This window comes from Polypterus senegalus, chromosome 7, assembly GCF_016835505.1.
Source record: "Polypterus senegalus isolate Bchr_013 chromosome 7, ASM1683550v1, whole genome shotgun sequence".
In the NCBI taxonomy this organism is placed as follows: Eukaryota; Metazoa; Chordata; class Cladistia; order Polypteriformes; family Polypteridae; genus Polypterus; species Polypterus senegalus.
The window spans coordinates 70,031,401-70,058,440 of NC_053160.1; the positions used below are offsets into that span (position 1 = coordinate 70,031,401).

At 34.6% G+C, this 27,040-nt stretch overlaps 1 protein-coding gene across 1 annotated transcript in view; it reads right to left on the bottom strand.

The window, feature by feature from the left end:
- Positions 1 to 735: 735 nt before the first annotated feature.
- fancc (FA complementation group C) overlaps positions 736 to 27,040 on the bottom strand; it is a 107,117-nt gene continuing 80,812 nt past the window's right edge. The window contains exons 11-15 of the mRNA XM_039758851.1: positions 25,111 to 25,186; positions 19,080 to 19,164; positions 8,464 to 8,638; positions 5,635 to 5,838; positions 736 to 3,222 (exon numbers count right to left, since the gene is read on the bottom strand). Of these exons, the coding sequence (XP_039614785.1) occupies positions 3,049 to 3,222; positions 5,635 to 5,838; positions 8,464 to 8,638; positions 19,080 to 19,164; positions 25,111 to 25,186 (714 nt within the window). The 3' untranslated portion in view covers positions 736 to 3,048. The remainder of the gene's footprint in view (positions 3,223 to 5,634; positions 5,839 to 8,463; positions 8,639 to 19,079; positions 19,165 to 25,110; positions 25,187 to 27,040) is intronic.

Here is a 27,040-nt window from a genome sequence, read left to right on the forward strand (position 1 = left end):
AGGGTTGCACTTTCATAGGGTCACTGTAGCTGGCATTGAAGCTGCTCATTTGAATGGAGTGAGAGCTCATACTGTTGGAGACTCATCGCTTATGCCATTCCCTAATGCAACTTGTCAGCACCATTACACAATAAAGCAAAAAGGCAGGGCAAAAGATGTTTCTATTAACAAAACCATTGCTAGAGAAATTAAAGCAAACATTTTGTTACAGGCAACAGCGTGTGGCCATGTGTCTCCACTATTTTTAACCTTACACTCAGCTCACTGTTGAGAAGAAAGCCTCCAAGAGGATGGATGACATTGCAGGTATTGAAAGCAAATAATAACTAAAAAGACAGAGTAAATTGTTATAGTAATGTTTTTTCCATCAAATGGGATAAATGCTTAACAGAGAGATACCATGATTGACATGCAAGAATAAAACTTTGATTGCTGCAACTTAAAAGTTTACAACAAGGAACAGAACTCAAAAAAGCATGAATGAGAACTCCAAACTTAAAGGGGATGAAGGACTCGAGAACAATGAAAAAGAAAGGAACATCGCTTTAAAATTTCTTAACTTTTTCAATCATGTTACTTCTGAGTAAGACCAGTTACCTATCAAAAGTAATTGGAATCAAAGTCAAGGGCAAACTGTGCATAGTAGGAGTAAAAGAAGGCCGCAGGAAAGCCTTAGCTGACCATGAAGGATGTATCATTCATAGGAAATAGTAACAGGAGGCACAAACTATGGGATGGTAGACACACCACATGACACATTATTTATTCCCTGCAGAACAGGCAATTGTTGTTCCAAATCTATACAAAATTTTCTTGAAACAATTAACTTTTTTCAAAAGATGACCAGTCTTGGGATTTCAAAGGAATTTTCAAAGAGTAGATTGCAGTTTTATTTATATTAAAAAATATATGTTTTAAATCCACTCCTCTTCATAACCTTTCCTTTCTGTAAGGATTTTGATTTTGCGTTTCTGGTTCCGAAGGTCACCTTTTGAACTTTTTGGTTTGGAGTCTATGTCATTTAAAGATGCTCCATTTGTTTCGCCCTGTGGTACCTTCATGGGCCAGTTCATCTTACAAATACTTAGTCCTTATAAGTGAATTTATCAGCAATTCACCACATGTGCAAATTAATTTAAGATATTTCAATATTTACTTTTATTTTTAAACTTTTAAACTAAGATTGGCTTTGCAGTTGTAAAAATGTAATTTTTTTTTTTTACTGCAATCCTTATATGTTTTTATCACATTTCAAATCCCAAATCAAAACGTTTGAGTTTATTTTCTCATCACTTTGCACTCATGCACTTAGTATGCAGTAGAACTGTATGCACAGGATGCAGACTATCTTCAGATTCCTAATATAATTGTTTATCTCATATGTTGATTTATTTTTTATAATTATGTCTTTCATTTTTCTATTCTTTAATATGTAAAGCACTTTGAGCTACTGTTTGTATGAAAATGTGCTATATAAATAAATGTTGTTGTAGTTGTTATCTCAGTCAGTCTTAATATAAATTTTGAAGTGATTCTCTAAAGATTACTGTTGATCTGGCTAGCCAGTTTTTATCATTCCTTTCTTTATCATCGAAGCATCACTTAAGTCTATGACTAAATTAATGGATATGTCCAAAGAACTGTTGGAAAAACATAAAACATCTCAGACATCTGTAGGACATCACATCATGCCATGTCTAGATAGTTTACTGTACAACTGCCGATTGCTGATACCATTCTCTTTTGTATGTAGGTTGAAGCTGGATATTGTTTGGCACTAGTGGTTGTCCTGGCACTTTCAATTCCTTCCTTTGCGATGTAAAAATAAAGATTGGGTTGCCAACTAACACTGACACTGAGGTGTGGTGTTATGTACCTGTCAAGGTGATATGGGCTTAGAAAGTGTGCAACTGTGAATATTACTAGATAGGGTCTACTTTTGGAAAGCTGTCAGTGAAAATACTCATACAAGTGGTCATTATAAGTTGCCATTTTTAAAATTAGTGCCTTTCATTATAACAGATTTGTAATTTGTTAAAGAAAATATGATTACATCAGAAATGTTTATACAAATACAATATACCAGTACATACCAAAGCTGTCCAAATTGTTAATCATACTGTTTTACAAATTTTAGGTTATACTGTACACTACTAGCTTAAAGAACTTATGTTTTAAAGTTCTCTTGACAGATTTTACAAATGGATATACAGTAATAATAAAAATACAAGACCTGGATATAAAAAAATGGTTTAAAATAATAAACCAGAATATTATAATTAAAATAAATAAAATCTACATTAGGTCTTTAAATGTAGGATATAAAGTAAATGTCTACTTCCATCAACATACATTATCAATCTGTTAGACAGGACAGGAAAACAAAACCCCCAGCTGGAGAAAAAAGGGGGGTGGGAAGGCCAAAGGCCACCTGGACCCCCAGACACAACTGTACATAAATGTAGCAACATTTAATTATCTTATGGTAATGCCTCTACTGCAACACTTAACATTCTTTTAATAACTACAAAAAGCTATACTGAGTTAATAGTTCCTACTTTCATTTTGGAATTGTGTTACAAATCCTTCAGTTTTTACATTACTGTTATCTGGAATTAATTTCCAACATAAAATACTGCATTTGGAACCAATAAGTAATTTTAAATGTTTATTGGATAACAACCATATTAAACTCTGTGACTGTTTTATAGATGGTTGTAAACAGTTTATTCAAACATTTTATTTGTTTTTCAGTGCGTAGTGTTCCACTGTAAATAAGAGTCTGATCTTAATGAATTTCCTTGTATTAGTAAGACACAATATTTTTAAAAAAAGTTTTTGCCTAATTTCCACTTGAATTTTTGCCTGTAACCCAGTAATGATAAAAGAATGTGCAGAAAAAGAATGGATGGCTAATACTTATCTGTGCACTAAGGTTAAACAAAAACTGATGTACTGATAATTTTCCTTTAAATAAAGAGTGTTTATTTAAATTTGCAGTGTGCTGCTGTCATTTATTTTGGTTATATCGCTAGATATTACATTATATTATGGTATATAGTCACATATTACTTCCACTGGCCTATCTCCTGGTTGATTTTGAAGGTGATCAAACAGCAGGTCCAGCGTTCTCTGTGCTTTGTAGTCAATTAATCCAAAATATTTCAGTCTTTGTTGAAAACTTGAAAGCACAATCAGATCCTCTTGACTACCTTGCATCATCTAAAAAGAAACAAAATTGACAAACAAAATATTGCAGTTTTTAACTTGAAAGCATTTCATTTTCAAAAGATTTAACTGAATAAATAACTCACCTTAAATGAAATGTAACATAAATACTACTTTTTATTTTTAAAAATTGTGTACACTGATAACACCCCATTGGACCAAAGCTCTACCATAAATAGGCAATTTAATTGTTCTTTGTAGTTCTAGTTTGATATGGGTGGGATTGGCTCCAGCAGACCCCCGTGACCCTGTGTTAGGATATAGCGGGTTGGAAAATGACTGACTGACTAACTAAAATAATAACCAGTAGGTTGAGTTATTATATAAAAGAAACATTTATTTATTCTTTTTCTACATTTAGTGCTTTAATTAAGCAAATTAAATATAAAATAATAAGAGGAAAATGTTCACATTTTATGCACCCCATGCTGAATTAACTGCTAAATACAGTAAGGCCATAGATTAGGAAACTTGGACTAGATCATTTCATCCTATGCAGCTGTTGAGTTATTTCTTTCATTTTGTTTGCTAAGAATAATATTTAGTGCTGTTTTATTTTGCTACTGCAAAGCTGATTTCAGTTATATGAAAATTTTTCATATGTTACTCAGATGTTTTATGTAATTAACTTGATAGATAGATAGATACTTTATTGATTTTAAGCTATTGTAACAGAACAAATATAACTTACAGTTACTGCTGCTTATACTCTTCAGCTAAATCACTCAGAATGTCTACCCAAGTAGCTATTATATGAGCTGAAACAATCTTTTACAAGTATATTTTACATAAACTCAGCAATCCAATAGATTGGAAAAAGAAAGTGTCCTTATTCAACTTGGACTATGTTATTAGGTATTTACACTTCACCTGTTTTGCAGCTTGCAGGATATACTTATCAATCTGCCATGCTGGCTTCCCTTTTAAGCTAACGTGGTCTCTCCCCAGATGCCTTTCTGTTCTTCCATTTACTTATGTAAAATTAAAGTTATGTTTTCCAAATTTAAATAATGTAACCTATTATATTAAAGTATAGACTTGGACTTTCATAAATGACAAGCTAACAATCAACGACTCAGTTTGGAATTCATGAAGCTGTGCAATGTTAGATAGGTGCAGAATAGACTTAAGCACAGAAAACAAATTGTTATTGCACAAGGAACATAAAAAAATAGAAAAATGAGTAACACATGCATGATGCTGCATGATACATGGCAAATGTTGCTTTTTAAACGTTTTTCAGCAAGAACATGGGGGTAAAGAGGAAAGCCAGTTAAAGCTAAATGTCACACAAATACTATTTCTTCATACTGAGAACTATATATGTGGAACAAATTATCAAGGCATGTAGCACCCTGGGGAACTTCAAATCTTCACTACATTTTGGAAATATTTGCTGCCAAGGGAATAACAAGCTAACTGGGCTGAATGGTCTGTTCTCAATAAATGATTTCATCCTGTCTTTTAATAAATACTAAATAAACATATATGGGTTAAATTGTGTGAGTTTATTGAAAATTCTTATTTACAAGGCAACATTTTGTTAAAAGTGGTACAATTAGTACGTACTGTATGTAATTATCCTTTGTGTGTGTAAAAGCACCTTGAGCATGGGAAAGGTTCTATATAAAAATATATTACTATTATTATTATTAATAAGAAGAAGGCGATTGGCACTTTCTGCTTTCCGCTGACAGTCTTAAAGGTAGTATCCTAGCCTTTGGCACTCTAGATTTAACAAAAAACACTACTAAAATACTCTTAATGCATATTTTTGCAATTCTTGATTCTGAACTGGGACGTTAATATCACTCTCTGATTAAAGATAAGCTACAGACAGAAATTAAAGAGCTCAAAGTGACAGATTTTTGACTAATTATAGAGCAGATGGAAGAAAAAAAAATGAAAAACAATCTTCTAGATATACTTTGGAGAAAAGAAAACATTTACTGCATCAGTAGTTGTGGAGAAGCTACATCCTTCTCAGAACATTTCAGTCTTTAAAAAAAAGGAAAAATGCTGCCAGTCAAACAAGAAACCTTTACCATAGTTACACAACCAGAGGAGACTTTGCGAGATTTGAGAAAAATATTATAGGATATATGGGAGCTTTTTGGAGGTTGGGGGGGGGAAGGATTGTCTTCACTTTTATTGGTCGGAAAAGGTGCCAAATTTAAGGCAAAATCTGGCCTTTGCAGAAAAACATTTTTTGATATTGACAATTCAATTGAATAGTTACTGTGAATTTTGCAGATGAGTACATTTCATTTAATATAAAACACTTTAAGAAAGACAGCTGACCACTAACCCTTACAGATTTCTGTGCAATATTATTCTCAAAACAAGCAAAGAATAGTAAATGTATTATTCAGAATTGCTACTATCAAAATCATTAATCATTTTTACCTTTTGGATCACATCCTTTGCAATTTTATGGCCACCATTAGAAAAGACTAGGAAATTTAACAGCAGCTGATTGATAAGATTTGTGGTATGAATGTGTAGAGGATTTTCTGCACAAAAAGATAAAGCCATCTGAAGTTGTGTGACACAGAGATCTGCACATCTGAAAAGTGTCCTCAAATGATCAGAAACTGTCCTTGCATGTGCCTGCACAGAATTGAACAGGATTAGTCACAAGTAACAGTAGTCCTTTAGAATGATTCAACCTACATAATGACAGTAAATTAACTAAAACACATCTTAGTATCATTCATAAATAAATTGCATGGTCTGAGTGCTTGATGGAGTGAAAATGAATGTTTGAGGCAACTAGCAGGGATTGTTCTCTTTTTCAGAAAAGGAAATAAACTATTTTCCTCTGCAGTGGGAACATGTGCACTATGGGAAAAGGGCTAGAATATCCTTCTTAAGTAGAGATCTCTCAGACAGATCAATACATTTCCATCATTTTGCAATCTGACCTTAAACAATGAGCTGGTTTAAAAAAAAAAGGGTTCCCTAAAGCTGTTTCTCATTTTATAGCTCAAACAAGTTTAGATTTGGCAATTATGCTAAAATAAGTACATATCATAATAAAAAATTGCCTTAAGAAAAACTGCACAATAATAATTAAAAATAAATTACTGAACTGGAAAAATCTAAGCAACCATTGATTATGTAGAGGATGGGATATGAAGTGTCAGAAAATAAATATTTAATACAAAATAAATGTAATGCACAGAAATAGTATAAAATGCAAATACAGGGCGAGTCAAAATGATGTTAACATTTGAACGGCGGAAACAATTTATTCACACAACATATTTCATATGTGCAAGATGATTTACAGGAATGTCTCAACCTGTCCGCCATCATGTTCAACACATGCACCATATGTGGCACATAAATTGTCCACAAAAATTGTACATAAGTGTGTACATAGCAGTGCCATTATTGTTAACATAATTCTGACTCACCCTGTACATGAAAATGAGTACATACAAATGAACATTGTATTTATATTTTAACATTTAATGCTAAAAATACACAATAAATAATACAACTCTGCTGTTTGTATTTTCCTATATTGTATACTAGTAACATTTTTCAAACAAAAAGAAAACTGCAAACAAAACATTTATTATTTATTACAGACATTAATTTGACATGTATACATGAGTTGACAATTTTTTGTGAATTAGGCAAAAACCATTAAAGTATATTTCTATTAAAAGTTGGCACAAATAAATGTCAGATATATTTGTTTCTAACAGATGTTACTGTTTGGTAAATGAATCACTACTTTAATATAAACATTTTTTTCAAAGATAAAGCATGTCCGATATAACATAGAATACTCAAATATAATTAGGTGATAGTTACATCAAGCTAATATTTTTTATCATTACCATGCATTCATTTTTAATAAAGTTTCTTTTTTAACATAAACCTCATACTTTTCTTTGACTGTGAACTTTTTTAGAAAATTGCAATCAAATACACATCGAAGTGTATACCCATTCAAAAAATAATCAATTAGTAAGTTTAAAAGTTATAAGTAAAACTTCTTTGTCAGAGTCAACTTTAAAAGATGGTAAAAAAAGGAAAAGGGTGCTATGGCATAACAGATACCATTCCTTTCTAACTCCTCAAGGAACTTTACTAATGTGTGGGTAGTTAATATAACTTACAATACATATGAAAAACTATACCAGGGAAACCAAACTTGAAGGGCTAAAACTTTAATGAAGAACTGGGTAATGGTACAGAAATATGTCATATATTTATTGGTATTCATTTTAACTGAAACCATTTATAAAAGAATCATATTTAGTTACCAAAAGGAAGTCTCTCTAAATGACCATCAATTAAATTTATTGCCTACTTTTTGCTGTGTAATTTGAATGCACTTATCAACAGAAAGTTGATGGCCCCTGATACACTTTTATGATAATAGTATATAGTTTTCTAAAAATAAAGTGTAAGTAAAGTGCTAGTAACGATTTCATTACACTTGTGAAAGAATGATTTTAGATATTTTAACCCTTGTATAGATAAGCATGTTTTATCTGGGCAAAACCTAGTAAATACCACATGACACTGTTTTGAAGGTGCATTTTCCCATATCACTCTACCAAGTACACCTTGTTTTAACTCTGGCTAATATAAATGGAGCTAGGGATATTTCAGAAAAATTAACAGTTTCAAAGCAGCAGAGCGCTTAAGTACGTTTGTTTTTGCAGTCATAATAATATGTAATATAAAATGCATTCAATACATTTTTTGACTTTTTGTTAAACGTATTTCCATATTTTCAGTATCAAGATTCTCTACCATTTACATTAAAAACAAAATTTACATCTTTAAATATTAAAATTTATTGAGCTACATTTAATAAATAATGTGGTCTAAATGCTAAAAATCTCATCAATTTATCTTATTTCCCCACTAGAGATGTGGGAGCTGGAGCTTAAGCATCTTTTGATATAAGAGAACCAGTTCTAGAAAGGACACCAGACCACTGCAGGATAATCTTGTTAGCTTTTTTAATGAAGTATTGTATTATTGCTACTACATAAAAAGTAAACACTGATTGTTACAGCAAATTATAGGACTGGTTTAGAAACATTAAGTAAGGTTACCTGTACACACTATGAAAACCCAAATAAACACAGGATTAATGCTAATTCTGTAAGAGTGGCCCCTTGACTTAGAAATAAAACAATTTACAGATACAATGTACAGTATATATTCCCTATAAAATTCATACAAGCCCAACTGTAAATTACCTACCTGTAATTTTGTTCTCTGTTGGTTTTTGTTGTTAGGGTGGTGGTAAAATGCTAAAAGCCACAGCAGAGAATCTGAAGGCTGAATTTGCAAAGTAATTAGCTGCTGTGCAGCAATATCCACCCAGTCTCCACAATGGACTAGCAAAAACCAGTTCTCAAATACTCCCTTATGAGATCTGGGAAAAAATACAAAGATACAAAAAAACTGTAGATTTATCTCTGATAAAACATTTTTCTAAGTTTAAATTAAAAATGTCTTATTTACTACATTTTGTCAGAAAGTTGATAAATCATAAACTTCAGGCCACAATGTTCTTAGTTTTATACCCACCACTGACTGTGTTTCTGAGACCAAATCAATTAGCAAATTTGTGTAAAAAAGTGTATTGTCTATTTCTTTGACCCTTTGTGATCACAGGTTAAAAAAAAGAGCAAAGCAGCTGACATACAATTTGCATAATAAGAGAGCATCAATAAGAACATCTGTAACTGATATAGATCTTGTGTGTATATTGTTGAGATAAAAATATTCCAGTTTAAGATGTGAGATGCATCTGTGGATCCTCAATAAATTATGTCCCTTTACTAATTCATTGCTGGGTGTTTAAATTGTGGAAAGATAGCATAAAAAACGTTGTGTGGTGATAAGCACAAAAATATTTTAAAAAGTGGTAAAAATAGAGAAACTCTGAAGGTTTTAGGGTATGTGGTTTAATTCAGTACATTAATTACACTGAGAAGGAACACAGAGTGCCAGATATGACAGATGTAGAATTGTATTACCCAACAAAAGAGAAAATTTAGATCCATACCACAAATGCTTGACTGTGACACAATCCTGATCAAACATTAATACTATATTTTGGTAGTACTGAAATACCAGTGTAAATGTATCTAATGTCTGGTCTTTTAACTCCAATTTCAGGTAGTCCATGCTGCTGAGAGGAGAACCCAAAGAGATATAGTAATATCTATGAAAATAGACTAATTATGCAATGTTAAAAGACTGCAAGATAGTGATAGGGTAATGGTTTTCTTTGCCCAAAGTACGTCTCCTGATGCTGTCTGCCAGATTCTAAAACTCTGACTGCTCTGAATGTTTGACTTTTCAATTAAAATGAGCCCCCTTAATTTATCAATTTAATTTGACAGATGTCTTGGCTGCTATCATCAGAATGGAAAAAATAAGATCATGATGATCTGGCAACACATGGTGAAATAAGAATTTAAAAACCAGACTAGGACTCATATGGAACAAAGTACAGTGTTGCCTGAAACAGAAGGAACTGACAATTATGAGGAATTATATGTCACTTCAGGCAATACACTCAAAGTAAGAATATAAGCCATAAAATAAACAATTTTTTCATACCATACTCACTCATGAAATAGGGTTTTGATTGAAAGCCACAAGTTAAAGCAGAAGGAAAGGCTTCAAATTCTTGTCATTTGGCTAAATGGTTACTTGGCTGCTTGATAAAACACTTAAGCATGATTGTTGCCTACTTCCATTCAGCGCTATGTTCAATTTCAAAGAATTAGGAGTTCCCAATACAGTATTCCTTTTTTATGAATGCCCCATTTAATTACTACACTTAAAATGTTGTGTTAACAGCAAAATCGAATATCAAATAAAGAAACTGATTGGATCGAAAAACATTTAGCCCTAGTATACAACTATCAAATGGGCTCAGAATTTGAATTTATGTATATTAACAAATATATTTGAATCTGAAAATGTTTTATTTTGCATTGAAAAGGACTTGAAAAGAATTTGCAGCATGATAAAATTGGTGTAATGTGCATTGCTTGCACATGGGTAAAATAATGTTCAAACACATTAGGTTAAAAGTGTAAAATAAGAGTACAATAACACAGTGTTTAAAATAAATATGCATGTTTTCAACATCACTCTATTATTAAAAAAAAAAAAAAACCTGCAACAAGACATGATCTTTTGAAGAGAGATAGAGACACTTTCACGTCCCGCGAGACAGTCAAATCATGTCATACTTACAACCTTTGGAAGCAAGTCCCGTGATACACATGCAGAGCAGATTAGAGATAATCGAAGTAGGAAAGCACAAAAGTAAAAAAAAATGGGGGCGTATAGATTGCATTAGTGCAAACAAAAGGAAAATAATACTCTGTGAAATAATGGAACAGCGAAAAGAGATAGAATAGTGTTTCAGGATGTCTGGGGGATAACAGAGACGAAACGCAGATCATGCAGCACTGCAGCAGCAGCAAGCCAGCAGCTGATCGAGGAAAGAGGAGGTAAAAAAACAACTGTTATTTGTTTCCCATTGTATCACTGTTTAAGAGGGGTTTCAGAGGAGCGACCGCGTCTCCTTGGGATGCATTCAGCCCCCCTCTTCACAACGGCACGTAGCGTCGGAACGGGAGTTAGGGGTAGAGAAATGAAGTGCAATTCATGCGGCACGGTGGCAGCAGCAGCAAGTCAGCAGCTGATGGAGCAAAGAGGAGGAAAAAACAAAACTGGATTTGTTTCCCATCGTATCACCGTGTAAGAGGGGTTACAGAGGAGCGGCCTTGTCAGCCACCCTTTTCACAACGATGGAGCAAAGCGAGCAGGGGACGAAACCCCCTAGTTTTAATAAAAGTTAAAACTGGTAAAGTAACATAACATGTCACAAGCTAGTTACGACAAAAAGCTATTTAAAACAAACTGAATAATTTCTTATGTGGGTAGCAAAACTAACTGTGTAATGTTTTACTTTACTAGTAAAAAGTCTAAGTGACTGAATAAACTACAATATTAATAAAAAAAAATGCTCATTAACTGAACGTTTCACATATCATTGGCCAAAATGATTAAGTAATCTACTTTAGCCACGAGTACAAAACATTTTATAATACATGCACTGCACTGCAATGACAGAATTGTCAGATATTGATACACCTAGCTATGTCCGCAATTAGTGGGTATAGTCCAAATTTAAACGTTTTGTTCTGGCATTGGAACCTCTACTTCATAAGATGCTGTTTCTTCCTGTAAGACATTGGTGTTGAGCTCGTCTCTATTTGCTTGACTGTATAGTACAAAACTCACCAACAGCAGATACTGAAGTTTTTTTTTTCTGGATTTTACAACTAGTTTTAGTTTTATTATCTCACATCCTGATCTTTGCAATTGAAATTCATTTTCTAATTTGAGCCATGAGACATACATTAGCAGATGACATAGTTTAGTCCTAATGCATATTCTAATTTCCATTTTATGTTCTTGAATATTCAGTTGTCCACATTCAAACAAAATTATAATTTTGAGTATTCATTAAAAGCCCTACAGAAAACCTCCAGGATGGAGATTAAGAAACTATGGTCTGATATATACATATGTATCAAATAAGGACACGCAAGAAAGGACTCAAAACTTCCCAGAATTATTAAAAAATACTTTATTACACAACAGCAATTCCATTTCAGTCACCATCAAAATGATGAGATGCAATACTCATATACCAGCATCTCTTACATTACTGGAAACATTGCTTGTACTTATCTTTTAAAACCACCTCAGTCTACATTCAACTTACTGCCTAATTGGCAGAACTTCATCTATTTTTTCTCCTCCTTTTATGTGCTTGTATTCAGTCAGTTTTTTAATATGATCTTTTAAACATTCATTCATTGCCTCAATAAGTCACACTGTTTAAGGATGATACAGGATGTGTAAAATCCATTGCCTTATCCTCCTTGAGTCTTACAGGAAAGCATAGTCCTTGATGACCTTTATTTTCATTCGGAACTGTGTGTTTGTTTGAAATAAATGACTCAATTGACTAACTTTGGATGTAGCCATCTAGTTGGAATACCTGATGTAAAGTCTTTCAGAGGACACCATGGATGCACATGGTCAATAAAATCCTCTCCTTTGGTGTCCTTTCTCTGCAATAGCTCTTACAACTCATTACCCCACATGGTTTATACAAATAGTTCAAACACCATTTTTCTGCTGGTAGTGAAAGACAGCACATTCCTGGAAAACTGTCCAGCTCTTTGTACACACTACAGGGAATCCTTTATTATCTGTTGGCACCACTGCTACACTAATTTGTTCAGTTAATTTGTTAGATCTTCTTTCAACTTTCTTGTTGGAGGATTGTCTCAGCATGAATATTGTAAGCCATTGCTCTCCAAAGCCTTTTTCTTCCCTTATAGAAGCAGACCCATTTGTAAATCAACAATTCACTTTTTGAACAAGAGGTAGGGCATACAACAGTGACATATTACAGTTTTTCACTATTGATTTGATGCATTTCTCACCCCAAAAACGCCATTCCCTCAACTGTTCACCAGACCCTCACAGCAACAATGGATGTGGTCATAGCACACTCACATGTCTCTGTTTTTTTTTTTTTTTATAAACTGCAAATACTGAGGCACATTTTGGCCAACTCTAAACAAATTCTTCCTTGTGTAGTGTATTTCTCATTTGACTCTGACAAATTAATCATGACAGTTAGAACATTCATCAGTCAACTCAAAAACCAACTCTGTCACCTTGAAATATTAGCTGATTGAAGTAAGTAACAGCATATAAAACAAATCATACATTCTCAAAGGACAAAGCTGGGGAGAAGTAGTATAGAGCAAATGTTTCTAGTGGTATTTCTTTGGTGTAAGACAATTGAAAGCGCATGCTGTTAATCCCTCTCACAGGTGCAGATCCTCAGATTAATTTACACTCAAGCATATAAACTGTCCCTTTATGAGTTACTGCAGTGTGTAGTGCTACATGGATTGGCAAGCTGTCTCACACGGGCAAGACATGTTGAGTGGAAGGGGTCCAAAAACAAATGCAGGGTGAGGGAGACAAGGGTAGAGAGAAAGGGAGGAGTGATTGAAGGAATCCCAGAGTAAAGTTCAGAAATACGAGCTACATTATTGTTGATCATGTAATCAACAATGGTCTATGCATGGCTGAGGCAAAGAGACAGAGGCAACCTCAGGTTAGCCAGTCTACTGTGGCATTGATACTGTGGACATTTCAGAATGAGAACACATACTGAAAACAATGTGCATCCATGTTAAATGCTACACCAATATTGTACCTATACACTACTATAGTTGCACATAATTGCTATAGAGTACTGTTAAGTATATCATTATATTGAGTATAGTGATCAAAGGCAGTGAAAGCTTGCACACATTTGTGTATGTTGATGAGGCAGGCTTTAACTTCAACAAGGTTTGACAATGTGGCAGGAATCTCACAGTGCACAGGGCCACAGTGGATGTGCCTGGACAATGTGGCAGCAACATCACCATCTATGCAGCATTATATTTTATTGGTTTCACCCTTGTCATAACAGCAGTATTCCAAATGCCACATTTTGATGAACAGAAAAAGAATAATGTGGTAGAAGACTCTGTAAATGACAAACATGTATAACAGTGCCCAGCATCCTGCAAGCAATTGCTTTCCAAGTGGCATGTGGTTGTCGGCAAACCAGTTAACTCTCAGATTCAGAAACCTATTGATATTGAGTTACTGTTATGTTTTGTCACAAAATTATTCAAAATGCAGTGTTGTTAAGCTGAGTCTCTTCTATTTTAAAAGAAAGGTAATATTTCAAATGACCATAGTTCTAGTGTTGGGTCAAAGCCTGTTCAATTGTTTGAAAAGCCATTTTGTTCTATTTCACCTTGACAGGCTATAGCTATGCAGTTGTTCTTCTGATTTTAAATGGAAAGGTACTGTATGTCTGTCCATACTTGTAAAACAAATTATCTGATCTTGGCTTGAAGATGTAATAGGAATGGTGAAACATTCATTAACCTAATCAGTCAGTACATGCCACTCTCATTTGTTTGTCATGATGTCCTCCAGGACCTCCACAATAGCATTCAAACCTCTGTAAACAATAGTCAGCACCTGATTTCAGGATGAATAATTCCTGCCCATGGCAGTTGAATTACTGTTTCCCCGTGCACTTTATGTCCACCTGGCAAACAATATACTATGTTAAGTTCACAGGCAGGTTAAGGCCTGACATCTGTAAATAAGTCAATTTTGCTTCTTCTTTATAAATGATTTCACTGCACTATAAGGTTGTGTGAAATACTGGTACTGAAACAGTACTGAAAAATCTAGTTTTTAAAATAGTACAGGCAAAGAATTTCTGCATTTTCTGTACCAGAAGTAAATGTTAGGTTCACCTTTGATTTCAACGCAGAATATATGTAAGTAGAATAATGGGGAAAAGGTTTGATGCGATCTAGACTGTACACCCTAACCATCTCTCCCCTCTTGCTTTGATACACTGCAGATTTCACAAAGGAACTTACTTTACTGCACAAGAAGGAACCACTTCTTGTATTGAAACAGAGCGTACCCTTATGGTGTAGTGCATGTGGAGGCAGGTGTTTTGTTATCTGGTTTTTGCTTCAGCTCCTGAATTGTTGTCCGAAAGCTGGAATCGATACTGAAGTTAAAATTTTGGTACTGATCCAACACAATTGCACTATACATTACACTGCAAATTCCATATGAAAATATTTATACCGAGGTTCCATTATATTTCCTTTCAAGATGTCTATATCCAGTTTGTTCTGTAGTGTTTTTATTTAACAATGCAGCCGTTGGTCCATTTCAGTATAATAGCTTCAGCAGGATTGTCTGCCCTCCGATAGCTTTATATATTTATAGCTTATCTATCAAACTTTTCATGATTACTGTGAAGTACACTCACTTCAGTTTGGGTATTAATGACTTCCATAACTGTTCAAAGTTGCCTCACTTTTTTCCAGTAAATAGTCAAGGGGTATATGGATGTTGGTCTCCCCACATGTAATTCACTAACAATACCCCTCCTGCAAGAAACCCATCATTCTGTCAATCTAAAGGGTAAGGTGTGCCACCCAGGTCGGAATACAAAGCCCTGTCTTGCTAGTGTTGTGTCTTTAGCTTCTCTGGTGCAGTGGAAGGGGCTGTCAGTTCAGCACAAGAAGCACTAAGCTGTCTGTTTTTCATCACTCCCCTCCTTAACAACACCTCACTTAATTAAATTAAAAAAAATAGTTTAGAAACCAGCCTTTGTTTTATCACGTTTATTATGTATTACTATCGTTAGCAATGTATAAACTACCCTGCAGCGGCCTCTCTATCCACATGCACAAACTCTAGCACAGAAAGGAGATATCTTCTTGAACTCACAGTTGTAGGTGCTGTGGACTACACTGCAAGCAACCAGGTCAAATTCTCTGTGAGGAGTCTCTCCCAGGCAGTTATATACATATTTGCCAGACCCAGATTAGGCAATGACAAAAACTGATTCAGAAAGTCTGATCACTGAGTGATCAAAATCAAAGAAATTATAAATACAGCACAGCAATTTTGAGTTATTCAGAAAGTGACCCTAGAGAGCAGATACACACAAAACAACACAGTGTATTGAAAAAGAGAGTGGTGTCTACATCTAAATAAAATTTCAGAACATCCAGCTTAAGGACTTTGAGAGCCATGCAAGGTTCAGAAATTACATTAATCAAATGATTGAAAAAACAGTGGAAGTAACAGTTACAGAACTAGAAGAAAGATTTGGAATTGTGATAAATGATTAACAGCAAGGTAGCTCAGGAGAAGCAAAGATCATGTGATGTTTCTCTGTATTTTATCCTGATTCATGACCTGATGACACCATTACCCATTGAAAGGATGAGACTGACAGTTTATTAAAATGATACAAAACCATTTTGCTGAAGAATGAGTTCAATGTAGAGGCTATCCAATCTGAGTGGTGGTTACTCAAATTGTTCAACAAAGCCAAGTTACAGTAACAGACATGTCCTAGAATAGTTTGTGGGAGTGAGAAGTTTAATAGTTTTTGGGAAAAAAAACAGCCTTACTATACACATTTCAGGAATGTTTTGCATTTGGTTGAGGTAATGCTTGTGCTGCCCATATTCATGTCATGTTTCAACATAGCCTGATTTAATCAAGATCACCTCAGAAGGCGCTTTGAGCCCTATGGGTGTGGTTCTAGCTCTGCTAAACAACAGGAACAGGATACCTCATTATACAGGATGGCAAACTGACACTGGTCTTTTGATGATCAATGATACTGACTTAGAACATTAAAATTATATATAGTCACAAATTAAACATCAACTCATCAGATTTTAACAAAAAAGTACATAGACTCAAAGTATGAACAAAACACCAATCAGTAGTTATAGGTGAACCACAATTCAGAAATATAAGAATCAGGCTATAAAGGGTGGATAAATCCAAAGGCACAAAAAAAGAGGGCACAGTCATTTTTTTATTTGAATATGAACTATTATATTTTGGTAAATTGGGTTTTTTTGGTTTTGGTTCTGAAGTAGTGAAATCATATATATATATATATATATATATATATATATATATATATACTATATATATATATTTATATAATCAGATATTCTGGCAATCAATTGGCCAATTGCTGTACTCACATTTTCAAAACTTGCATGTGAATGTTTACATTTCAAAATGGCTTTGAACTGGAGCTAATATGGTGTTATATATTTCCTGTAAAGTTAAATTGCGTTTATATGGGTGTTTATGCTCAAGTTAAATTTTGTGGGTAAATACACAACGGGGATCAAATTTATAGTATTCCTGCATTACCATTTAAAGTATTAATCACAGAGGCACACTAATTATGGAATATGTTTGCTGCACATTTGTCATTAAGGACTTGACATTGAAGATGTTTTATTTTGGTTGAAAGAGAAAGAAACTGTTTTTAGTTCCTCAACGCAGAGTAAATTATATCTGCCATCTGGAGATAAAATGGAGATCAGGGGTGGAGGGCTGCAGTACCTGCAGGTTTTCATTCTAAACCTTTTCCTAATCAGTGACCAGCTTCCACTGCTAAATAATTTCATTTCCCTTTATTTTAATAGCCTTGTTTTTAAGGATTCAGTCCTCTGAATTCATTCCTTTCTTCAATAAATGACAGCCAAACAGAAATGAGATGTGAAATGAGCCAAAAGATTCACTTCAACCAATCTCTTAATGAGAAGCTGATTCTTGCTGTTAATTAAACCCGTTATTTAATTCCATGGCTTGTTGCTGCTCTCATTCTGCCACAGCATACATTTCCAAAACTGTTGATTTTTCTGTTTTTTCTAAGAACACCATCAAAATGTTTTGTTGACCAGAGAGATCAACCTTACCGAGACCATCATCATTCTTTATTTTCAGAAATTTTGTGATGGTCATAGGTTAGCTGGTCATGCGGATGCTTGTTTTGTGTCTCATTATTGTTTGGCTGCTATTAAGGAAAAACAGACAACTAAGGAAGCCTGGGTCAAGTTAATTAAAACTAAGGCAAAAGAAGTTAATTAGCAGCAAAAACTGGTCACTAATGAAGAAGATGTTTAGAATGATAACCTGCAGCCACTGTAGCCCTCCAGGACTGGAGTTCAACACCCGTGATTTAATAATAATATTAATACACTTTATTTATATAGCGCCTTCCCCATGCTCAAGGCACTTCACAGAGTTTAAGAAATTAGATAAAGACTAACTGTAAATTCACACACTCAAATTGTCACAGCTTTCTCTTTTGCTTCAGAAGTCTCTTGCAGAAAATACAAACTAAGTTCTGAAAGAAAAATCATAGCTTACTTAAAAACTAGATAAAACTGTCCATTCAGTATCACAGTAAATGTAACTGCTTTCCGTTTAATGCTCTCTCTAAGAAAGCACTACACAAAACATATAAGATCAATTTGAGAATTTGTTTTACAAATTCGCAGTGAGGAGGCAGGGGTTTGCTTCCTGGGTCCTCCCTGCATGGAGTATACATGTTCTCCCCGTGTCTGGGTGGGTTTCCTCTGGATGCTCCGGTTGCCTCCCACAGTCCAAAGACATGCAGGTTAGGTGCATTGGCAATCCTAAAATTGTCCCTAGTGTGTGCTTGGTGTGTGTGTGTGTGCGTGTTCGCTCTGCGGTGGGCTGGCGCCCTGTCCGGGATTTGTTCCTAACTTGCACCCAGTGTTGGCTGGGATTGGCTCCAGCAGACCCTGTGTTAGGATATAGCGGGTTGGATAATGGATGGATGGATGGACAACTTGCAATAGTTAAAGAAAAAAGAAAAATATGTACAACATGAACCTCATGAAGCCATGTAATTACCATGTTTGCAATTTAAAGCTATATATTTTCTTACCATCAAATTTAATTAATTGAATTGTTTATGGGTTATTTTAGTACAGTAAACATTAAAGTATCTTGAAAACGTATCTGAAAATGCAGAAAATTATGTTGCAATAATGTTTGCATGAGGCTACCTCAAACTGTACATAGTTAATGAGGAAATGGGTATTGCCGTAGAAATTTAACTTCGATCACATGCAGAGCAGTAACTATGATTAACCTTACCATTATTAAAATTGAGAGATCTTTAATTCAACTATAAAGCACCTTGAAGAGATCCACAGTAAACAAAGGCAGTCTTATAGTCATCATTGGAAGCTTGGTATACCTTAGGCTTAAGCTTTTACATTAGTAAACTTCAGTCACCTATTTGAAGACTTACTCATTAGCTCAAATCATCTTGTCACATAGATCAAAACAAATATTAAATAATTTCTTACTGTATATTTTCCATGTTCTGCACGCTGTTTTTTAATGTTTGAGACAAGTAAAACAAATGCTTAGGCCATATATGTGAAGGGACACCTGTAGAAATAAACAGTAATTAATATATACATCAAAAAGCAATATATTTCTAGTAATGTGGAAAAAGGAAAAAAAATGTGTTGTGAATGCGTCACAAGCACAAGCAGCCTGTTGTCCCATCCCCGGCCTTGACGGAGCTCAGCTCAGGCAAAAGTTTCTCCCAGCTCAAGCCAAGGCTCCTTATCTGAGTGTGAGGTTCCTGGAGTTGTATAGGGTAATAATACAGTATATCATTATTTGGAATACGTGCATTTCATGTGTGTTTCGTGTCTACAAAAATCTGTTAAGTGTAGGATAAAAGGAAATGCCAGGCAAGAAATGCTGAACAAATACCTACAGCAGAAACTTTTTCCATGTTATACTAATAATGACGTGAAGTGTATAATGTGTGAAGACTTTAGTCCAAATATCAAATAAACATGTGCGCTTTTATTCAAGAATATAACCAAAGAAAAAAAAACATTTGATTTACATATTGCTATCAATGAGTTAAAAACCCAAGCTCAAATGTCAACTGAAAGGAAGTTGGTATGTATTCTTGAATGGTGTAGAGGTAAGAACTGCTGCCTTATAATTCAAAGGTGCTGGGTTCGAGACTGGGCACTCGCATTTGAGTAGTGAGCTGCTATTATTATTATTATTACTATAATATAATAAAAACATACATTTGATTTGAGTCTGTAATACCCGGTGTAACTTTTGGCTACTTGTAAAAGTTAGCGCTTGTTTTTTTATTATTCAGTTTTATTCTCTCAGTGACATTCACTTAGTATAATGAACTTGCCTCTCCCTCACTGAGTTGATGGCATTTATCTAAATTCTTTTCACTAGAGTAGCGCTGTGGCTGATGCCTGCTCAGAACTATTTGTTGTACCAGCAATCAAAGATACAATGTCCCGTAACCGCTATCAGACTGGGCAAAGGCAGGACCATAACAACAGACTGCTGCACTCTGCTTGGCACCATAAAGGAAAATGGGACTTCCACCTGCAGCTAAAGTCACTTTAATACACGAGCAATTCAACACACTACTGTTTTAGATCTGGCAGTGGCATGATGATGGTGTCTTCTGAGGTCTTCATAAGTGATGAAGTGGATAACCTCCCAGTGGTCAACAGGACTACTAAGGAGATACTGAAAGATTTGGAAATTGTAGGGGGAGAAGTACTGATCAGATTAAATAGGTTGAAATCAAACAAATCACCAGGACCAGATAATATTTATCCTCGCGTTCTTAAGGAGGCTAGTGAGTACATATATAAACACTTGACACATATTTTTAGGAAGTCACTGCGCACCGGGAAGATGCTGAAGGACTGGAAGATGGCAAATATTATCCCATTATATAAAAAGGGTGACTGAGCAGATCAAAGCAACTATTTTTTTTTGTTCTTTATTTCGCCTTATACAATTTCTTGTATTAGGAATTTGTTCGTTTTTGCATACCCCTTGGGGTCAGAGTGCAGGGTCAGCCATTGTACAGTGCCCCTGGAGCAACTGAAGGTAAGGGCCTTGCTCAAGGGCCCAGCAGAGTAGGATCTCTTTTGGCAGTGACGGGGATTGGAACCGGCAACCCTAGAGATACCAGTGCAGATACTTAGCTTCAAAGTCACCACTCCACAATATTAAGGATAATATTGAGGAATTATTAAGTACAAGATTAAGCAGCACATGGCAAGTACAGGAATTTTTCTGAACAGTCAGCATGGGTTCAGAAGATCGATGTTGTGTTTTACTAACATGCTGGAGTTCTATGAGGAAGCAACAAAAGGATATGATTAAAGTGGAGCATATGATATTATTTTTCTTGACTTTCAAAAAACATATGATAAGGTGCCACATGAGAGGCTGGGCATCAAACTAAAAGAAGATGGAATGCAGGGTGATGTTTTTAGATGGGTGCAGAATTGGATCAGACACAGGGAGCAAAAGGTGATGGAAGGTGCGAGGAACCTTATCAGAATTGGCTGATATTAAGAGTGGTGTTCCACAGGGGTCAGTGCCAGGGTCGCTGCTATTTTTAATATATATAAATGATAGTAATAGGATAGCATAGGAATATAAGTAACAAGCTGGTTAAGTTTGCAGATACCAGGATAGGTGGATTGGCAAATAATTTAGAATTGTTAAATCATTACAGAAGGACTTGGACACCATATGGGCTTGGGCAGATTTCTCGCAGTTGAAATTTCATGTCAGTAAATGTAAAATATTACACATAGGAAGTAAAAATGTTCAGTTTTAATACACAATGGGTCTAAAAATCGAGAGTACATCATATGAGAAGGATATAGGAGTCGCAGTGGCCTCTACACTATCAACTTCCCGACAATGCTCAGAAGAAAGTAAACAGAATGTTGGGTTATATAGCACGATGTGTGGAGTACAAGTCCAAGGAGGTTATGCTGAAGCTTTATAATGTACTGGTGTGGTCTCATCTGGAGTACTGTGTGCAGTTTTTGTCTCCAGGCTACAAAAAGGACATAGCAGCCCTAGAAAAGGTTCAGAGAAGAGTGACTAGGCTGATTCAAGGGCAAAAAGAGATGAATTATGAAGGATTATAAGAGCTGAGCCTTTTCAGTTTAAGCAAAAGAAGATTAAGAAGTGACATGATTAAAGTATTTAAAATTATGAAGGTAATAATTACAGTGGATCGAAACTGTTATTTTAAAACGAGTTCATAAAGAACACGAGGACACAGTTGGAAACTTGTTAAGTGTAAATTTCGCTCACATAAGGATCTTTTCTTTACTCGGAGAACCACAGACACTTGGAATAAGCTACCAAATAGAATGGTAGACAGGAAGACTTTAGGGACTTTCAAAACTAGACTTGATGTTTTCTTAGAAGAATTAGGCGGATAGGACTCATGAGCTTTGTTGGACTGAATGGCCTGTTCTCATTTAGATTGTTCTAATATGTCAAGCGCTGGATCTAATTATGAACAATATCATCTAGCACTGACACGACTTGGTCATTTATTTTTGTACCATCCTAAATTACGAACATTTAGGGGGAAGATACAGTATTTCCTTATTTATAAAAGAACAGACTGTGTTACTAGTGTCACTGTGTTACTGAAGTACTACTTGGACAATATTACACTGTAGGAAGTTGTAAATTCCAGTGATAATGGCAAGAAAATGGTAATTGACAAATTAAATGAAACAGAGCATTATTACCCTCAGAAGTGTAGGCCTTCCATTTAGAGAAACTGCAAAAAAGTCAAAGTGGCAGTGAGCACAGTGCACTAAATAATCCAAAGGCAATTGGGAACTGGAAGAAACTCTAATAGGAAGAGATCTGGCAGACCCAAAGTCACAACCCAATCAGAAGTTAAGTTTCTGAGGGTCACCAGCTTGCGTGATAAGCGCCTCACAGCACAACAGCTTCAAGCACAGCTTAACAGTGCTCAAAAAAGCAAGTCTCTGTTTCTACTGCAAAGAGGAGACTTTTTCAGGATTTCAGTAGTTCACAGCTGGTATTTCCTTGCTCTGTCCTTTAAGGAATGGCTTTTATTACTTGTGACTCGCTAAGGCCCTATTTTGTCTTTTAAAGAATGGCTTTCTTACTGCCACTCGTCCTGTGAAACCTGTAGCACAAAGTCTCCTCTTCTATATATATATTTCACACTGTGTCTAAACTTGTTTTTTTTTTCCCCCATATAAGACCCCCTGGGCTTTTCTTACACAGGCATCAAATATTTTGACTCATGCAGTGGCTCAAGTTATCAAAAAGTAAATCTGTTCCCTCTCCCCTGTCTCACCATTGTTAACAATCAAGCATATAATGATGTTGTCAACAATAATTTTAATGGATTTGGAGCAGTGTTTGCTCAGTTTTAGGTGGACAAAGAGTATATTAAAGGATATAAGTACACTATCTGGTGGTGTGCCCGTTTTGAGTTTAAAATGTAGAGGAAGAGGTACTTCAAATTTGCAGATACTTGATCTGCCATGCACTGAGCTGCAAAGCCTGTATACAAAAAATGCTACATCATGCCTACATACAAGCTATTATTTCCTTATTAATATTTACTTAATAGATCATACAGAGTTGCCAGGGATTGTTGATAATGAACCCATGTTCAAAATGCTAACTCCACTGTTCCACTAATAATAAGGATGCATAAACAGTATCTGTAGTACAGACCTATTTGTTTCCCACAATACTGTAGATAGTTAATATGGCTGTGGCTACATACTTTAAATTATAGACAAAGTGGATGTTATTGGAATATCACTCATGCCATTATTATCAATTTCACAGCTATGACAATTTCTATGATCATTTTTTTACTGTCTGTCTCAGCATTACCTACACCATCTGCAGTAAGAAAAAGATTGGGAACTGTTTATTAACAATTAAAGAGAAATCACAGCAGTCTTCTATGGAAAGCATACACAAGGAGGCAGTGTGTGTGATGATTACCTTTTCTTAGAAATTATATCCTGTCAACGTAGTTTTTCATGAGACAAGTGTGAGCTATAGTACATCATTGCCCCGTAAGATTGAAATTTATTGATCACAAACGTTAAGTTTGACTGTCATTTAAATAATTGCAAATGTTATTTAAGTTATGTTAGAACCTGCTGACATTTTATTACTAGATGAAAAAATGAATTAAAATGATTTAACTTCTAATGATAAATACTAGAGGGAACAACTGAGTTTAAATGGCCCTACCATATACATAAAAAGAGTATTTCATCTAGCTAAAATACCAACTCTAGTTTGTGAAATGGTGGCATACAGCTACAGAGTTCTGGGTTCACATCCTGATCCCTGGCACAGCCTGTATAGAGTTTACACATTTTTTCAGTATTTTTGTGAGTTTTTCATTCAGATGGCATGCTTGTTACATTAACTGCTGGCTCTGACCTGGCTCATTGTATTAGTGTTTTTGGGGTGTGTAAAGTGTGTCCTGCAATGGAATTTGCACTCCATCCAGGGTTGATTTCTGCCTTATGGGCAACGCTCCCTAAGTGGGCTTCAACTAGTCATGCCAATCAATGCTCAGTTAAAGACAAGAACTGTGAGACATCTAAATAAGTTTAAAGACAATTCTATAAATAAAGTAACACATCAAATGTGTTAAAGCAAGATATTTAGCTAAAACATGCATTCAGTTTTTAAAAATACTTACAGTCTATAAACAGGAAGCTTTAATACTGTATGTTGTCTTCATATACTCTTGACATCACTGTTGTATGCCTTATTCCCTTCCAGTACCAGATACAGCACTAAATGTAGGACATGCTCTTTGTTTGATCATGCAATGTGGCCAATAATTTACAGTAAACTAATTTAGTCTGCTATCTTTTGTTTAAACAAAATACAGTGTTACAAGCATTATATTTTTATCTATCATGGGAAAGGTGCTATATAAAAATGTAGTTATTATTATTATAATTTACTTGAGAATTATGCATAACTAACAAACTGAATATTTATGGCACCTTATATATAAGTACAGTATTTTACTACCAGAAGACAAATTTGGACAGGCTTTGGTGCAACTACCTAGTATATCCACGTCATCATATTCACTAGCTGAAAATGTAAAAAAGCAAATCAAACAGATATTTACCACTACTCAAATATGAGGTGCGTGTAACAACAACAACATTTATTTATATAGCACATTTTCATACAAACAGTAGCTCAAAGTGCTTTACATATTTAAGAATAGAAAAATGAAAGACACAATTATAAAACAAAATAAATCAACATTAATTAACATCGAATAAGAGTAAGGTTCAATGGCCAGGGGGGACAGAAAAAAACAAAAAAACTCCAGACGGCTGGAGAAAAAATAAAATCTGTAGGGAAAAGGTAAAGCACAAAGATAAATTTGTATTACAGTTTGTAAAAGAGCACAGTTTCTCCAAAAGTTAACACAGGCTAGTGATTTATATACTTTTTATATGTGTCTAAATAAAATACCTGAGGGATGCAACAGAAGTGCTGTCAGTACACATGGAGAATGAAGAGGAAAAAAGGCTTTTAGAGGAAGCTTCGTCTAATGGGGAGAACACAATAGTTAGTACTCTCAGACTGTGTTAATAGTACATTTCTTTACAATAATCAAGAGGAGAACACTTTCACAGTTATCATTTCTTTCATGTTGAAAGTTACTGTATTCACAGCTGAAGAAGTATTTTATGAGCTGTGTGACAAATTTTTCCAATCTTCTGTAAGTTTGTTCTTAAGCATGCCAACTTTGTGTTTGAGATTTGTGATTTTTTTGTATTTCTATTACTTATTCCAAGATGTTAAAGTGATGTGCTGCATAAATACAGAAAGCTACACAGTCCATCCTCATTTTCAATAAGTAAAAGTGTCAAGATAGGCATGATACCTTATTGTTAATTCTCGTACTTTAGTGATTTAAGTTAAGTTATTTACTTAGTTATTATTTACAGTATACGTAATTAAAATTCTGTTAATAATTTTTGATATTTATAATGTCGAGTATTATTGTTATTGTCCTTTCATATTCTTTTTAAATGTACAGTCATTGGAGGTGAGCAACTAAGCAATTTTTTTTCTACTTTTGTACTGTATGTATAATTTGTATGCAACAAATAAAATTTGATTTGAAAAAATATATTTACAATTAGATTCAACTTTGTTTTTATCATTTCTCTGGCTCTGGATTGTGTTATGTTTTACTACAATACTACTATGGAGCAAAGAGCAATTAAAAATGGTTTCAACTGTGAGGGGTTCAACAATTTATACCTGCCTGGAAATCACATCAAAAACATCAAAACATTCAAGTTTATTTAGTGGTAAAAAGTCTAACAAACCTGACATTTTCTGAATATAACATTATGTAAACTGGTTTGTAGTAGTAATAGTAACAATATCAATATTGACACACATACAGAGTACAGTGACTTTTTGACTTGCATATCAAACTAATATGCAACATATCATCATACTTCTGCACTATGACAAATAAGAATGTGCGTGTGTGTGTGTTGTGCTACAGCAGGTTATTGCTATATTAAAAATTCTAAATAAACTGTAAGGGCTACATTTATAATTTTACAGTTAATTAAAAATGAAAACACAAGTAAAAATGAACTACTGAGTCTTCATACTGAGCAGAAAGCAATCTTGATTTACACATCATCACAAAGATAAATACCACGACCTGCTGTCATCACATCTATCCATTTATTGAATCTGCCTTATTACAATTTTATGGTCATAGTAAGCATGGTAAGCAATTCAGCTTCTGTGGACCTAAAGCAGACAAGCAGCACTGGGCAGGAAATCACTTGTATAAGTATACATATACTGTATGTGTACTGTTGAGTACATACAGTCGTGTGAAAAACTATTTGCCCCCTTCCTGATTTCTTATTCTTTTGCATGTTTGTCACACAAAATGTTTCTGATCACCAAACACATTTAACCATTAGTCAAATATAACACAAGTAAACACAAAATGCAGTTTTTAAAATGATGGTTTTTATTATTTAGGGAGAAAAAAAATCCAAACCTACATAGCCCTGTGTGAAAAAGTAATTGCCCCTGAACCTAATAACTGGTCGGGCCACCCTTAGCAGCAATAACTGCAATCAAGCGTTTGCGAGTCTTTTACAGCGCTCTGGAGGAATTTTGGCCAACTCATCTTTGCAGAATTGTTGTAATTCAGCTTTATTTGAGGGTTTTCTTTTTAAGGTCATGCCAAAGCATCTCAATTGGATTCAGGTCAGGACTTTGACTAGGCCACTCCAAAGTCTTCATTTTGTTTTTCTTCAGCCATTCAGAGGTGGATTTGCTGGTGTGTTTTGGGTCATTGTCCTGTTGCAGCACCCAAGATTGCTTCAGCTTGAGTTGACGAACAGATGGCCGGACATTC